General features: G+C 54.0%; 1 protein-coding gene across 4 annotated transcripts in view; it reads right to left on the bottom strand.

Annotated features, from left to right (window-relative positions):
- The window catches only part of TNS1 (tensin 1), a gene marked incomplete at both ends in the record, with an annotated part of 220,739 nt that overhangs the window by 36,840 nt on the left and 167,366 nt on the right, over window positions 1–16,533 (bottom strand). For all 4 annotated transcript variants that reach the window (XM_080688952.1, XM_080688953.1, XM_080688954.1 and 1 more), the window contains one exon: window positions 6,700–8,256. In XM_080688952.1, the coding sequence (XP_080545078.1) occupies window positions 6,700–8,256 (1,557 nt within the window). The remainder of the gene's footprint in view (window positions 1–6,699; window positions 8,257–16,533) is intronic.

Below are 16,533 nucleotides of genomic sequence, written 5' to 3'. Positions count from 1 at the left end.
TACTCCATTCTCAAGGGGACAGAGTGGCAGGTGCCAGGCCCCAAGCAGAACACAGCCTAGCTCCTACAGAGACCAGGCCTCAAAGCCCACACCTCTGCCTGGGAAGCTGGTGTGGGGCTGTCGGAAGCCCTCAAAGAGCGAGCGCCTCACTGCCAAAGCCCACATCTCCCCGGGGTCCCTGAGAGTCTGTCTAGTTATTTCGGATCCTGTCCCCAGAGCTCAAGCATCAGGCCTGCATCCATGCAGAAGTGGGGGCATGGTTCATGCAGATGTGGGGGTGTGGCTCATGCAGAAAGGGAGGACCAAGGGCTTAAGAGAGAGGGAGGAGGAGAAGGAGGAAAAGATGGACAAGGAGGGGGCAGCGAGAAAAGTGGGGGAGAGAAAAGAAAATGAGAGAAAGAGAGAGAGGTGAAAAGAGGGCAATCACCAGGAATGGAGAGTAGAAAGAAAAGATTGGAGGAGGTAGAAAGTAAGGAGAAAGGAGGGCGGGCAAAGGTTTGAAGGAACAGCACAGGAAGGAGAGGCAGACTGGGAGCTGAGAAAATGGCTAAGCAGCTACGGGGCGGGAGAGAAGGGGCAGGAGAGGAACCAACCAGAGAGGGAGGCAGATCGGAGCCGGTGGAGAGGAGGGGGCCGGACGCTGCCACCCCGCCCCATGTCTTGCAGTCTGGCATTGTACGCTGCCCACCCCGGGGAGCCAGCAGGAAGTGAAAGGCAGGCAGGAGACAGGGAGGAAAGCACCCGGCATGGAGACACAGGTGGATGGGGTACACGGAGAGAGCGGGGCGAGGCGTTCAACAAGACGAAACAAAACAAAAACAAAGAGAAAACCAAGATTAGTTAATGTTCTGAGTCTGAGATTTGGCCGCACACTGGAAGGGGTTGGAGGGACCAGACAGGAGAGTGTGGATCCAGGGTTTTGCTCTCTAAGGGGCAAGTGGCCTTCTGCTGGTCAGCCGGGCACCATGGAAGAAGATGCCAGCCTGGGACCAGGCGACTTCAGTCCTCATACCCCCACACCTCCCCTACCCCTCGGTCAACAGGACCAGTCCCAGGACCCCCCTTCTCTCATGAGCACCTGGCTCTCAGGGTCTGAGCCCAAGGGTCAATAATTCCTTGTGATCAAGTCCTTGCAGTCCTTTGCTTGCCGGGCATGCCCACCTGAGCCAATCTCTCCCTTCTGGCTTTTCTGTGCCTCCTCAAAGCTGCTGGGCACCCCCCAAAAAGTCCTTAAAGTGAACCTGCTTGGATGCACCTGAAGGACTTGCTAGATTGTCCTTTTGTCACCTGGTTGGCTCCCATCCGTCTGCACAGAAGGGGGACAGAGGTGGCCATCGCTACCCCTAGGTCCCTGGGCTCATTCCCTTTTACTTTACCCCACAGGCGTTCTCTACCAGCTTCTCTGCCAGTTCCCCCTCCTTTCTTCAATCTTGAAATGTGGGAGGCCCCAGGATTTCATCCTTGGGCTCTCTCCCCTACTTGTCCTTACCCCAGGTAAGATGGTCCATGCAGGGCTTCACCCCACATGAACCTGCTGAGAGTTCCCACCTAAGCTCTAACCTCTGCCTCTGAAACTCCTGACCCTTGCAAATGACCATCGCAGAGGCTTCGTGAGCATCTCAGAACTAATGTGACCCCAGGCACACTTCTGCTGTTCCCTCAGATTCTTCCTCATTTCAATCAAGAGCAACCATATTCCTCAGAGGTTCAGACCAAGAACTCTACAGTTGTTCTTTGTTGGTTTTAGCCTATCTGTAAATCTTGTTGGCTGCACCTCCAAAATATGTCTACAGTCTAAGCACTTCCCTCATCTCCACAGCTTTCACCCTGATCAATAGCTGCAGCCTCTTAGCTGGTCTTCTTCCCTCCATCCTGGCCACACTGAGCCTTTTAGAACAAGTCAGATGATATCACTCTTTTGGACCAGATCCTTCCTACGGTTCTCATCCACACAGAGCAGAACCCAAAGTTCTACACGACCAACAGTGAGCTGACCCATTCCTGGTGCCTCTCTGACCTCATATTGATCATTCTTCCCCAACCACACCAGGCATGCCCCTGGCTCAGAGCCTCTGCACTTGCTGCTCCTGATGGCACATTCGCTCCCTGCCCTATGACGTCTCCCCTGACCCGCCATGTAAGGTGCCACTGCCAACCTGCCCTCTACCCCTCCCTGGCACCTCAATACTTTATGGCATTTGTCAGCCATATGAAATATTATATATCTATCGGTTCATGTGTTCAGCGTCCAACTCTGCCTCAAGGGCAAAGGTTTGATCTGTTATTTGCCACCATTTTCCCAGAGCCTCGACTAGCTCATGTTGACTGAGTGATTGGATGAGCCTTGAACTCAGCCCTGGGCATATAATAAGATAGCAAATAAAGAGGGAGGCCTTTTTTACTCCCAAATATTGACATCAATATTTCCCTATATCTTTTATTTTTTTATTTTTTTTACTTTATTTATTTATTTATTTATTTATTTATTTATTTATTTATTTGGTGGTACTGGGTTCCTAGAAACCCTCCTACCTCCGGGCTACACTCCAAGACCTATTTTTATTTGGAAACAGGGTCTCTTAAACCAGTGCGGCTGGCTTCGAACCTGTGTGATCCTCCCGTCTCTGCCTCCCAAGTGCAGGGATTACAAGCGTGCGCCACCACGCCCGGCTCCATATATCTTTTATGACTTCATTGAGAGGTCCTGGTTGAGCCAGAATTATCCATCTGGGCTCCCAGGCCTATCCCTTCTTACTTCCCTAGAATGGTTGCTCTCTTGATTTCTTTATTTCTCTTCTATCTCTTTTTTCTTCCTCCCCATCTTCAGCCTCCCCCTCTCCTTGTCCTCCAGCTAAAAACGTCCTCATGACTCCTATCTTCACAAAATGTTGCCAATATCTTGCAGCCCTCTTGAACTACCATTTTCTCCTCGCTTATCAGAAAGCCACTCCAAAGAGTAGTTGGCAGGCTGTCTTCACTCCCTCTCCACCCGCTCCGCAGTCCCTCACAGTCTGGTTTCTGTCACTGGCACTCAGTGAAGCTATGCCTTTGAAGATCACTGAGCCACCTACCTGATGAGCCCACTGGATTTCTCTCCTTATCTCCTCCTTTCCTCTGATCTTTCCATTCGACACCTCTAACCTCCCAGCCTGCCTCCTTGAAACCCGTTACTCTCTTGGCCTCGTGATGACACACTGTTCTCGTCTCCTATCACCACCCCAAGCATTTGCTCTCAGAACCCTCTGGAGCCTCCACTTCCCCTCAGGACCTTTCCCCTCTGTGCCCTCTGACACCCACACCTCTGCCCTTATAAGAAAGAGTCCAAAATCTGTGGTGCTTCCCACTCTGTCAAGCTCCAATTCTGTGCAGCCTCAAACTCAACACTGACTCAAAATGACAGCTCTGTCTTACACCTCGTCAGCCTCCTCGCCGCCTGCATGCTAGTAAAACCACCATCCTCTTTCTACTCGTGGTGCCTCAGGATTGTCCTCATCCATCCTCTCCAGCTGGTCAATCTGTGAGTCCACTGGTTCTCCACAAATGCATCTCTTCTTTTGAAGAGATGCCCATGGTCAGCATCCTAATCTGTCTCCATTACCAAAACTATCTAAAAAAGCTCTTAACATTTTCCAGCTCAAAAAAAATCTCCCATTTTGTATACTCTTCCTTCCCAGACCCTTCAGATACATCTCTCTGAACTACAGGTCTAATTGTGACACGGTCTCCTGGGTAAGCCACAGTGATGTTTTTCTACATTGCCGCTAGATAAAATTCAAGCTCCTTAGTCTGGTATTTAAGACCATCCTGAGACAGACTCCCAGCTGCCTTTCCTAACTGTCCCTCTAATGGTGTTTAATGCTCTCCATCCACTCACAGTTCTTCAAACCTTCCCTATACTTCTCTGTTCTCATGGTGACCCCTCTGTCCAGTGAATTCACTTACTTTCAAAATCCTATCCATCTCTCAAGCTCAGTTTAAAACCACACTTCACAAGCCTCCCCAACCTCTCCAGCCTCTTTGCTTCTTTCCCACAGAACATTTCCATACCCTTTTATTACAAATTACTTCATCTTAAAGTTTCAGGTCTGCCCAGGCCCCTACTAAATTCTAGACTCCTTAATGGTAAGATCCATATCTGACTTCTAACATGACCTGAAATCTCTACCTCTAGAGACATCCAATATCAGTCCAATCACAGAATCAGGAACATAAGATACCTCAGTTGGATTCCCCAACTCTGACTCTTATTTTTCTTGTCTTATTACACTGGCTGGGATATCGAATATAGCATCAAATGATAGTGGTGATAACAGACATCCTTATTTTGACCCTTGGCTGTAACAGGAATGCTTCCAATGTTTCACAAGAAAATGTGACTGTAGGTTTGCAGTATGTACTTTTTTTTAGGTTACAAAAACTGCCTATACATTTTCTGAGATTTAATCTTAAGTGAGACATGAGGAGTGATCAAAACAAAATGGAATGAACCTAGGACACAGTGCTGAGGTGTGGAGGACAGCCAAGGAGAAAAAGAAGCCTTGAGGGATACCAGAGAACCCAGATCAAGTTCATGGCCATGTAAAGAGGCTCTCCTTCAGATCTGAGCTTCCTGGGTTACTCATGCGGATGCTTATGCTCCAGTTTCTTGCAACAGAATATAGAATGAGCAGAAAGAAGTGGTGCTGGAAGTCTGTCTTCTCTGGCTCCCAGAACATTCTATGCACTGATCATGGCTGTGTGCCTTTATCTACAAAGACACTTCAGACACTGAGGGGGGGCTACTGAGGAAGTTGTGCTACCAGAACCTGGAGACATAAGAAAGTCTGCTGAGGAGAGGGCACCGACCAAAGAGGATTCAGGGGACTGGTTATATTTACCCCCACTGTACATCTCAACCCTTCTCCTGAGGCACTTGCAGTTGGCAGGAGATGATAACCGAGTTAGGGAGCAGGGACACTGTGCCAACACTATTCTTCCCTCCCCATGACTTGACAGCAGCCCAAACCTGAGAGGCTGCAGGATATGGAAGTCAATGGTCAAGATCTCAGGAACTGGCAGGACAGAAAAGGCTGAGGGGAGGTCCATTCAAGATAGACATCCTACCAGGGCCATCAGCACCATAGCTTCCTCTTGAGCAAGCTCCAGGAGAGGCAGGGTTCTGATAGGAGGAGGAAATTCATTCTGCCGCCCTCCCCCCACAAGGCCTTCAGATCCCATCCATCATTAGACTAGTGTCACTATTTTTCCAACCACCACCTCAACTCTGTAAAACATTGAGAGGAGAATTACATTTTCAGGGAATTTGGGTGGCTCCGTTCCTCTCCCCTCAATAAAACTGGGAGGAAACGAGTTCCTGCTGACACAGCAGGCAGGGGTGGGGTGCGGTGTCCTTACGTCAGGGGCCCAGATGTAGGAGGAAGCAGAAGTCAAAGGCCCATCTGGACCACCCCATGGGGCATTTCACCCCAGGGCTACAGAGCTGCTCACCCTGTGTTTGATGCTCAGGTAAAGCAATGAGGGACTGCTGGAGCCGCTCTCCAGGCAGGTGAAACCTGGTTACCAACTTCCATGGGGTAAATACTTCCACTATGGCCAAATTACATTATGTGCAAACTACTAATAGTATAACTGGGGTTTCTGCTGTGCTCCACAGTACAGGTCCTGGGCCCGACCCAAGAGCCAAGCTGCTTTCTACGAGCTGCTTCCCCAAACCCATGGTCCATCCCCAGGGAGGGATTCTCCCTCCCTCCCTACAGCTGGCACAGTGACTCAGCTTCCCCTAAATTTAGGAAAAGGGGTGGAGGGCAGAGCCAGCTGCCCAGCCTCCCCTACTCCGCCCTGAGCTCTCACCAGCCCGTCAGCCGAGGGCTGGGCACCCCTAACCCAGTCTGCAGGCTCCCCATGCTGAGTCACCTCACAACAAAAATCAGCTGAGAGGATATGCCACCCAGTGTGGCTGCCCCGGGGGGACCGTTTCAGGTGAGGGAAGGCAGGGAGCCCCACTATGCCTACTTCTTGCTTCCTTCTCCCTGATAGGTTCTTCTGTTTACCCTACCCTTTCTTCACTCTGCAGACCTATTCCTGGATCTGCTCTGATAGGAAAAGGAGTTTTGTTCCCCACACAAAGCTGGTCCTAAGCAAGGACTAGCAGGAAAGCAAACCAAGAATCAGGAGCTGAGCCTCCCCACAAAGACAAGCACCCCAAGGGCCCCACTGGGTCGAACACTCAGAGGCCCGAATGTCTTCTCGGGCTTCATTAGAACCTCCTGGAGGGCCTGAGAGGGAAATCAAATCAACAGAGGCCGCCCTCTGCCTTCTCCATTCCCACACAAGCACCTGAAGTTTGAGGACAGCGAGTTTGGCGGGCAGAGGCAGAGACTCCTCTCTGCCTGGAAAGGCTAACCTCCAGCGCCAAAGTCACCACCTCCAGGAAGCTTCCCCTGAAAGTTTTGCTTTCCCAGGCTCTGGGACCATGTTCCCCCCTATCATAGCACACACTGTTCTATTAGAATCATATGTCTAGGTACCAGTCCCATGACTAGATTGAAAACTTCTCAAGGCAGGAAGCTGATGGACATTGACCTTTGGACCTCAGTGCTTGGATTGGTACTGTGCCTGCCCCTCCCTCCAGCAAGGGCACCCAAGGCCAGAGCAGAGGGGGAGAGGGAGCGAGGAGGGGATCTAGATGTGATGGCTTACCTGCCACCCGGTGGGCCACCAGCCCCTCCAAGTTCAGCGGCTCCTCCTCTGGGGTTCGGGAGGGGTCTGAGGCCATTTCCTTTGGTGGAAGCTGAGGCTGAGTGGCGAGGCCAGGGAGAGAGGTTGGGAGCTGCTGAGGCGCTGGAGAGCCGTGGGTGTTTGGAAGGAAGGCAGAGGAGGCAGAAGAGGAGGAGGCTGGACTCTTTGGCCGGAAACCCTGGTTGGGCCCAGCCAGACATGGCTGATAATCATAAGGTGAGTAAGACCTTCCAGAAGGGACTGGCTCAGGGGATCCTGAGGCATGCCCGCTAGGGATAGAGCCAGATCTGGACTGGATCAATGGGTGGGACTGGCGGGAGGAGCCCGAGAGGGGCTGCGAGGAAAGTGGGGAAGCCCCTGGCCAGGCCCCGGGGACGCTCTGGGACTTGTGCAGGGGGGCAGCCGCAGAGGCTGGCTCCAGGTCGAGCATCAGCATGTTGAGGGCTTCGATGGACTGCTCGATCTCCTGCTGGGAGGCTGCCCTCGGGAACTGAGGGAGAACAGGGATGGGGGGTTCTGCCATTGGCTGGGGGCTGGGCCTGCTGGCTGCAAGACTCTGCAACTCGGCCCTTTCCTGCTGGCGAGGAGGTGGGCGAGGCTGCTGCTGCTGCCATGAATTCAGTCCCCTCTGCACGGCCTCGCGGCTGCTGCCCCCACGGGCTGGAGCTTGGGGCAGCTGGGGCTCAGCATCCGGAAAGGACTGAGAGCGGAACATGGCGCTGGGGTCATGGCCGTAGTGGGCGGCGGCCGCTGGCTGTGGCCAGGCTGGGTGGGGCCCCTCCCGCTGGTAGCCGGCTAAGCCCTCCTGCATAGAGTAGGAGGGCCGCAGGGGGGCCAGGTGGCCGGAGTGGGCAGGCACTGGCCGGCTGGCAGACTCATACGGGTAGCCGCCGCCATTGACCAGAGGTTCCACCTGGTAGGGCTTGTCCAGACCGTTGGTCAGTGGGGACAGGGCCTCCGGGTAGCCCCCCTCGCTGATGTTAGTGACCCCGTCCAGGGAGGACAGCGTGCCCATGCTGCCCACACTGTGCCCATCCTGGTTGGGCAGCTCATCGTCCAGGATGTCCGTTTCCCGCTCAGAGGCCAAGGACCCACCGTTGACATGAACCTGAGCAGGGACGACATGACGGCCCGAGGAGGACACAGCTGGGCCGGCGGCCAGGCGGGCCCTGAGGTGCTGCGCATGGTACATGGCACCTTGCTTCTCTCGCTCCAGACCAAAGCCGCTGAGCAGGCGATCCAGCTCCCGCTTCTCCTCGGGACTCAGGGCAGCAGCGGGGGCAGCGGGGGCAGTGGGGGCCCCGGGGACAGGCTCATCGGTCTTGTCTGTCTTGGTGGAGGCTGTAGAGTTGCCGGAGTCACTGCTCACGGACAGCGTGTGCTCTACGTGGTTGGGTGTGGATGACAGGGCGGGCCGGGCGGTGTTGACAGCCCCGGTACTGCCGTTCAGGGAATCCTTCTTCTTCACCTTGGCATACAGGCTTCCATCCAGTGGCCCCTGGGTGTGCCCCACCACCTCTGCAAGGACAGAGCAAGGGACACAGCAGACATCAGTGGATGGCAGGAACATGGGCTGTTCTCCAGAACAAAGGCGCCAAGAGCTCCCACTGCCAAACCTGTTTTATCTACACCTTGGTGAGGGGCAAAGGAGCCCGACCCAGGCTCTGGGGCAGAGGACTCAGCATGGGGTCTTGGGGACAACGTGTGCTAATCCCAAACCCAGCTCTGACTTCTCACCAGCTTCCTGACCATGCAGGCCCGAGCTTCTCTCTGGGCCTCTGTCCTTGTGCATAAGGTGGGGATAATAATAGGATCGGGTTGGAGCTTATTAAACTGCTACCCTTCACTGAGCACGCAATGCTCTGAGCTGACGCATGTCAGTGCTGTATCAGTGCTTGAACTCTGGTGAACTCTGGGTTACAGGGAGAACACCAGGAGAGGTGGGCTTTGTCTTGAATCATGTAGAGGTCTAAATGTGGAGATCCAACCCTCCCAAGGACAGCCTTGGCACAGGGGAAGAGCCCAGGAGGAAGGCAGGGGTGCCGTGAAAGGTCCATCATGCCCAAGGCGGTGGGGCTACAGACAGGAAGCAGGAGGCAGGGTGGGGCTCTCTGAGACAGACTTGCCTTCCAGCCTCCCCTGCCAAGTTTGGCTCAATACAAAGAATTTTCTAGAACCAGGCAGACATATAATGCCTTTCATTCTGCCCAGTGTTGCATTTCTAGAGGTCGTTCCCATTTCCTCCCCAGCACTGTCCCCTCTTCATGGACCCCATCTCACGACCAAACTTGGCCCATACTGTCCCTGCCGCCAGTGAAGGGGGCACAGTCAAGCGATGGTAAGTCTCGTCAGAGCCAACAGTGGGGAACACGCCCACTCTCTGCTTGGGGCAGGGTGCCTGTGGGGTCCTGGGCAGGGCTCAGGGGTCAGAGCAGGTGGGGGAGCACTTTACGGATGGGTCAAGACCACATAGCTGAGGTTTTCATGGGAGAGAGGCGTCCTTTTTGTCTGCAGACAGCTTTGAGGACCCCCACGAGCAATACTTTCTCTGAAAGGAAAAAGTGAGTGCTAGTGGCTGGGGGCCAGAGGGCTGAGTCAGGAGCCGCCTCCCCCACCCAGAGGAGCCGGTGACTTCACATTCACACCCTGTGCAGTCATCAGCCCAGCCTCCAGCCCAGGAGGCGCAGGCGCAGACTGTCTGTGTCTGTCTGTCTGTCTGTCTGTCTGTCTGTCTCTCTCTCTCTCTCTCTCTCTCCTTGCCTCCTTTCCCCTCACTCCACTCCAGTCTAGGCAGACAATAGCTCCCCTCCACAGGCTGTAGCAACCCCAGCCCAGACACCAGCAGTCACACAGAGCCAGACACAAGGACAGCCAGGGACACATGCCAGCCAGAGATCACCCATCTCCAAAACAAGCAGACATTGCGCTCACTGGGTGCCCACACGACGCCAAGAACCCCAGCCAGCGCGGGCGAGGGTGTGCACGTGCAAATACCAATACCTGCCAGGGCAGGCGGGCCGTGCACAGCTCCCGTGGGCCAAGCACCTCACTAGATACTCTGCCCACACCCTGTTTCTGCCCCCTCGTGAGTCACGTGGTGCTATGCCCACTATGAAGATGGAGAAATGAGGCTCTGAGAGCAAGATAAATGATTTGCAGATATACACGACCTGGTAAAGCCGGGCCCAGAACCCAAGTTCACTTCAAAGACCACAACATTTATATTATGCTACATTGCTCTCATATCTATTTTTCTCTCTCTCATTCCCCTCTCTCTCTCTCTCTTATTCTCTGTCTCTCTCGCACACCACACACACACACACACACACACACTAGAATAAACACATAAAAGGCAGGAATACCCCAAAATAAATATTTAAATTTAAAGCCACAAACATTTCAGAAAATACAAATGTTCCTGCCATGCCCAAGGATTAGCCCTCAGGCTAGCAGTGACAGTCTAAAAATAAACCCTCACACAGAAGCCCATGGCCAACGACAGAGCAATCAGATGACCACAAAACAGGAATATCCAAATGAACACACACACACATGCACACACAGGCATGCACATGCACAAACCATAGGGCAGTCACGTTACGTCACCAAGAGCTGACACAGAGGTGTCCAACAGGCTCTGTACCCCACGCTCCCTGGAGTCGGGTGCTCGGCCCACTCACTCAGCTCTGTACAACCAACTTTCTACACCTGGTTCTCTCCAAGCTTTCAGAATCTCAGCCAGCAGCTACCCCAAGTGACAGAGGGCCAGGGTGCTGTTACAGCAGCCAGGGGCTCATAGGGCTGTGGGCAGGTCTGAGCTGATTTTGACTGAGATGGGTTTCAGATCTCCACCAACCTGCCCCCTATCCAGACTCTTAAAGGCAGCTAAGACAGAAGTCCAGGCCTGGATGTCTCTCCAGGATGAGAGAGGCTGCCCTTCGCCCCTCTGGTTGCCTTGTTATGCCCCAAAGAAAAGACCCCAGTTGGGTGTTTCCAGAGGGAAAAGGCACTAACCTCAGGAGTATCATTGCACTGGGATCTCTGGGGTGGCCCTAGACAGTGAGCTGGGTGGGGACTCAAGAGCCGGCTTTCCTTCTCACGGGGCCCAGAAGGCTGCAGGCTATGCTAAGAGGTGCCCGCACGTGTCTCCCAGGCCACTGCCCCTCCATCATCTGCATGGCAAAGGCCACCATGTCCAGCGGGCTCCCCATTCACACCCAGACATGGAGACCATGAGAGCTGTGGGTGCAGACCCAACCTGCTCCCAGACTGCTCCCGGCCTGTCTTGGGTGCATTAAAAAGCTTCCCACCAGAGAGCTGAGAAAGCGTCCCTCAAGGCAGGACGGAGGACTCTCACTGATTCTCACCACCCGAACCCCCGGTCCCTCCCTGGCCCTCCTAGCCAGGCCTCGCTGTTCATCGATTTTGAAAATGTCAATATTAAACTTATTCCACCATATAATTTATCCCCACATGGGCCCCTGTTTGCAGCAACATCAGGAACAATCAACTGCCAAGCCACTAAGACTGGCAAAGAAAATCGAAGTGGTGTAAATTGCTTAATTAAATCCTGTTTGCTAAATACAAGTGAAAATGTCTCCTGCTATCCTCAAAGAAGGGGCCAGTCGCTCCTGACTGCCCAGTCGGTGCTGGCTGCAAGGGCGCATGTGCCTGTTGCCCGAGTGGTCCTCCTCTTCATCTCAAGGGCAGAATCAAGGACACTCGAGCCTGACACCCCCAGGAGCGATCTGCAGAACGCCCCTCGTGTGGGCTTGGTGTGTGGAACATGCACCCCGCCCCCTCTTACAGAGATGAAGATAAGTGCCCCCCCTCCCTGTCCACCACGGCCACATTAAGAGCTATTTACTGGGACCACAAGAAGCCGGAACACAATGTTGGTTTGAATCTATCAAGGCAGGAAGGGCAAAAGAGAACGGCAGACAGGATGAGAACAAGGAATGTTATAAGAAGGAGACTTGCAGAAGGCTGGGGGAAATGGCCTCAGGTTCTTAAGCTGAGGGGCCACCAAGGCCATCGGTCCGAGACTCAGTAGCCTCCATGGGACTTGCCAGTTCAGATAAAGCCACGTGAGAGGAGGAGCTGGTCTCCCAGAGGGTGGGTGGCATGGGATAGGGAGGGGTCAGGCTCGCTGGAGGCTCAGGTACTGGCCCAGTAGAAGGTTTAACTGCAATAGAAGCACAGGCTGACAGAGAGCCCCAGGTACCCAGCCCAGGCCAGCCTGGACATCCTGTCCAGGAAAATGAGCCATCTCCCTGCCCATTTCTCCAGGAAAGTTGAAAAGACCCACCATGTCTTCAAGGCCCCACTTGCCCAGATGTTGCAGGAAGCCCAGGCCCCACTCTGGATACTACATCTGACAGCAGGCACTGCACACTGAGGGGCCTCGTTCCACCCAGGCCCTAATCCAAATGTGCGAGTCATGCACTTGGAAAGATGTGAGGAAAATCCCCAGCTGACTTGGACGTGGACCTGCTCCCGGAGGCCCCCGCCCAGCAGGGCCGTGTGCAGAGGTGTGGTGCCGGCAGTACAGCGTAGCCCAGGAGTCACACACATCTCGGATATCCATATAGATCAAAAGAAAAAAATACAGAATGCTAAGGTTATATGGTTCGGGAGCAGTTGCTCCAACAGGCATTGTAAAAACTGTAGATTCTGGGGCTTCATTCCTAGAGATTTTCCCTCAGAGGCCTGGGGTGGGGCCAGGATTGTGCATTTTCACAAGCTCTCCTGGGCTTTGCACTCCTGCCTGTTCCCGTGAGCACACACAGGTAGATAACAACTTGGAAAACCCAGACCCAAGTCTACAGCACTTAGGGCTCGGAGACTTAGGAGAGCCCGGTGTGAATTGGGGAGATTTTGCTTATGTGGATTATCAGGACGGATGGCCCGACCATGACGGGAAGGGAATTCCTCCCTCATGGTCAATGGCAAGAACTTTCGTGAGGTGAGACCACCTACCCCACCCCCAGCCAAACAGTAGGTCCATTTCAAAAAGCAAATGATTTATTAAGGTCTTCAGATGGGGCCCTTCATAATAAAAAGTCCTTTGGGTCCATGTCCAGCAAATACCAATTGATTAAAATACATTACCCAGAGCAGCAATGACCAACCCACATGGAAGAAAATCAATGCAGTGCCAAGAGGAAGAGGTACCATGCCCACCCTGGACAGGGCAGCGCGGGCAGACAGAGGCTCTGGAGGACATCTGGACTCCGAAGGGCAGGTGTGGGGAAGAATCAAAGGCTGCTGCGTCTAGGGGGCGGGTGAGCCTTGGTGAGAAGGAAGGCTAGGCCACGAGAAGCCAGAACAGCAAGTCCTGGACATATTTTCCCCCTTAGCCGCCAATTCTACCCAGCCCCCGGGGGGAAGGGCTGGAGCCAGGCTGGGGCAGTTGAGGGGCAGCATTTGAGAGCCAGAGGATGAGGCTGGGCACCAGCAAAGCCACAAGGGACAAGGCTCTGAAGAGAAGACAAGGGGAAGTGCCCTCCCACCCACCCCCTGCAGCCAGACACACCCATCGCTCTGAAAGCCGGTCCCCCTCTTAACGACCCAGCCAGCCTGTCTCAGCCACTTAACCAGCTGAAGCTGCGCCTCCGAGCCTGTCAGGTGAAGATGTGAATGCTTACTTGCAGGTTTGCTGAGTGCTCAGACTCTGGAGCTAAGCAACCAAGGGAGGCCTGGTGTATCCAAGCACTCCATCCTTTTCCTCTCCCAGTTCTCTGCGTCCCATTTCTCCACACCTCTGGTCACCGGCAGCATGGAGCCCAACCCCCTTGCTGGACATGCCAGACCTTTTGTCACCAGACCCTGGCTGCCTTTTGAAGCTTCAACTTTCTTGTCCTCAATACCCCCAAACACCCTTCACTATTTTTTTTTTTTTTTTTTTTTTTTGGTACTGGGGATGGAACTCAGGGGAATTCTACCTCTGAGCTACACCCCCAGGCCATTTGTTCGTTTGTTCTGAAACAGAGTCTCACTAAGTTGCTGAGACTAGTCTTGAGCCTGTGGTGCCCCTGTCTCAGCCTCCCAAGCACCCACCGTATTCCTACTAAACTATGTATATGCTCTTTCCCTCTGTCTCAGCCATTCCCTCTTCTGAAATGTCCTTCCTCACCTGGTCCCTGAGACTCCCAATCTCCCCAGCCAACTTCTTCGTCCTCCTTCAGATGCAATCACAACTTCTCTGGGAACTCTCCCATAACAGAACCCTTTTCCTATGTCCTCCAAACTCACGTCAGACTCCACCATGTCCCCACCACCCCAGCAGTCATCACTCCTGTGATACCCAATGCACCGTCACTACTGATGTCTGTTTGTGTTCCAGAGGGAGAGGGCCTTTATCCCTCTCGCTCCTGGGGCCTGGGTCCCACCGGGTGCCATTCACAATGTGGTCCGTGTGAATGGAGCCTCTTGGAATTCAGTGTTATATTCCGTGGCTCTACAGGACGGCCCTGCAGAGTTTAGAGGAAACATCCTAGGTGTCCCCTCAATGCTTCTTGCTGTACATCTAGCCCCACAAGCTGTCAGTCTTGTGAGTCAGTCACTAAGACAGTCTTTTTCCCCTGCAACCCAGCGGAAAGCCAGAGATTCTAGGTAGACCAAAGGGAAGGGAAAAGAGAGGCACCACAGCCAAAACATCAGAGCAGATAATACTCATGCTCTACAGTAGAGGACCCTGCAAACGGCTAAACCAGACCCTCTGCCACTGCCTCCCATGGACCTGTTCAGCCACATCCCAGACCAGTGAAATTAACTCTCCTAAGACAAGGATCTCTTGACATATCCGATGAAATCCTGAAATCATTTCTTTATACACACACAGAAATTTTGCACATAATTCAAGGAGTGTCTGGACACCTCAAATTCTATCTAGGAATCTCAAGTCAAGACATGCTCATCTACAAGTGAGGATACTGGTTCTGAGCTCCTTCTCTGTCACCCAGGCTTGTGTTCATCAGGCTCTGTCCAGGAGAAATGAGTGAGAGCAGAGACCAGAAACCTTCCAGCTGGAAGCCTCGGGAAGCACCGGCCCAGAGCACGCCAAAGGGTTTGTCCAGCTTGGGGGAGGCCCACATCAGGAGGGGATGAGGGGCCTCCAATCATCCTGTCCTGCGTTGGCAGCGGCTCCAGGACACAGCCTGTGTCTGTCCTGGCCTCCAGCTGGCCAACCTCCCACCCCATGCTGGCCAGCCAGGAACTGAGGCAGCCCTCTGTTGTCACAGCCTGCACAGAGTTCTGGAGCTTTCTAAAGGAGAATGAGCTTCCTTGGAGGCTCCAAAGATCAGCAGAATTAAGGGATAAAGAGAAATCCCCAACTTCCAATGGGGACTCACACACAGGGGACACGAGACACAGGAAAGAAGGAAAGGACAGGTGCGGCCCAGGAGACCCAGGCTCAGGTGGGGAGAAGAGCACTGGCCAACAGGGACAAGCACGGGCCCTGGGCCCCTGGGGCAGGGGACAGATGCCCAGGAGTGGCAAAACCCATCTTTCCTCCCCATTTAGTAACAGGCTTAGGAAGGGACCCACTGCTTTTCCACAGAGTGGAAAGAGGAGAAGGAAATTCTTCTCAGAGCTGCTGTCAATCTCTGCAGGTGGCTCTGTCCCCTGTGCAATGAACCTCACCAGTGTCACCTGCACGCCTGCCTCTGTGCATCCAGGGAGGGTCGGCTGAGTGGGCTCCTGCCATGACATCCCCCTCCCTACTGAGGCCAGAAAAGAGGGAGGTGCCTGGCCCCATGTCCAAATGCAGCCCAGCCGGGGGCCTGGCAGGTGTAGGAAGCCAGCCTTGACTATGGCCATCCGCCCCCTGCAGCCTCTTCCCTGCATAGGCCCTCGGTGGTAGGACCGGCTCTCACAGGGACCCTTAGGGCAATGAGCCCAGAGAACATTTAAAAATTTAAAAGCCTGAGAGCTTTTAGAACAGAAGGGCCTTGGGGAATCAGTTAATTCTTTGCCCACTCCCCACTTTAGCAGGCTCAGGGACCCCAAGGTCACCCGGCAAGAAAGTGTCCAATAGAGCAGACTCCAGGCTCCCAGGGCAGTGTTCTTGCCCCCAATGGCCCTTCAAGGTGAAGATGGCTGGGAAGAGAGGCAGGAGGAAGGGCTAGAATATGCCTCTCCAGACATGAGGGTGCTCTGAGAACCCCAGGAAAGCGTGACATATGAAGCTTCAGTCCAGGAGACATGATGGGTGTGTCCCCAGGGCCCCCTAGGAAGGACCCAGAGAGCTATTCACAGATACCGTCTTACTTGAATTCATACCATGCCCTCCAGAGAGAGGGAGTCAGAGCAGGAGACTTGATTGTGACCCTGTCCTTTATTTCATACCGAAAGGAGCAAGTCATGGGGGTAAGTGACCTGCCCTGGTCACACGCCAGCCCGTGCCTGCAAGACAATCGGAATTCCGAGGCCAGCCTCTGACTCTGGCCGCAGCTCCCCAGCCCAGCACTGTAACCCAGGCTGGCACTCCCACCCCCCGCCCTCAACTCTCCGGGCACCAGATATCGAAGGCACACTGGAGATGGTAAAAATAGCTCCCAAGCCCACAGCAACCCAAGGCCTCCCCCGCCAGGCCAGGACACCAGCCCGGGCACTCTGTCCGAGAGCTCAGGCCGTGGGGACAGCGGAGCTGCCAAGAGCCCTGCCAACAGAGGTGGAGAAAAATCCAGGAACAGGAGGGCAGTGGAGAATGTCAGCACTGGGGGCCCCCAAACTCAGGCCAGAACAGGGGAGATATCCTAGATAATGTCTCCCAGGGCTACCCAACCTTCT

The sequence above is a fragment of the Muscardinus avellanarius genome (genome assembly GCF_963383645.1).
Source record: "Muscardinus avellanarius genome assembly, chromosome: 2".
Lineage (NCBI taxonomy): Eukaryota > Metazoa > Chordata > Mammalia > Rodentia > Gliridae > Muscardinus > Muscardinus avellanarius.
The sequence above is the reverse complement of the archived record's forward strand: the minus strand, read 5'-3'. Positions and strand labels throughout refer to the sequence as shown.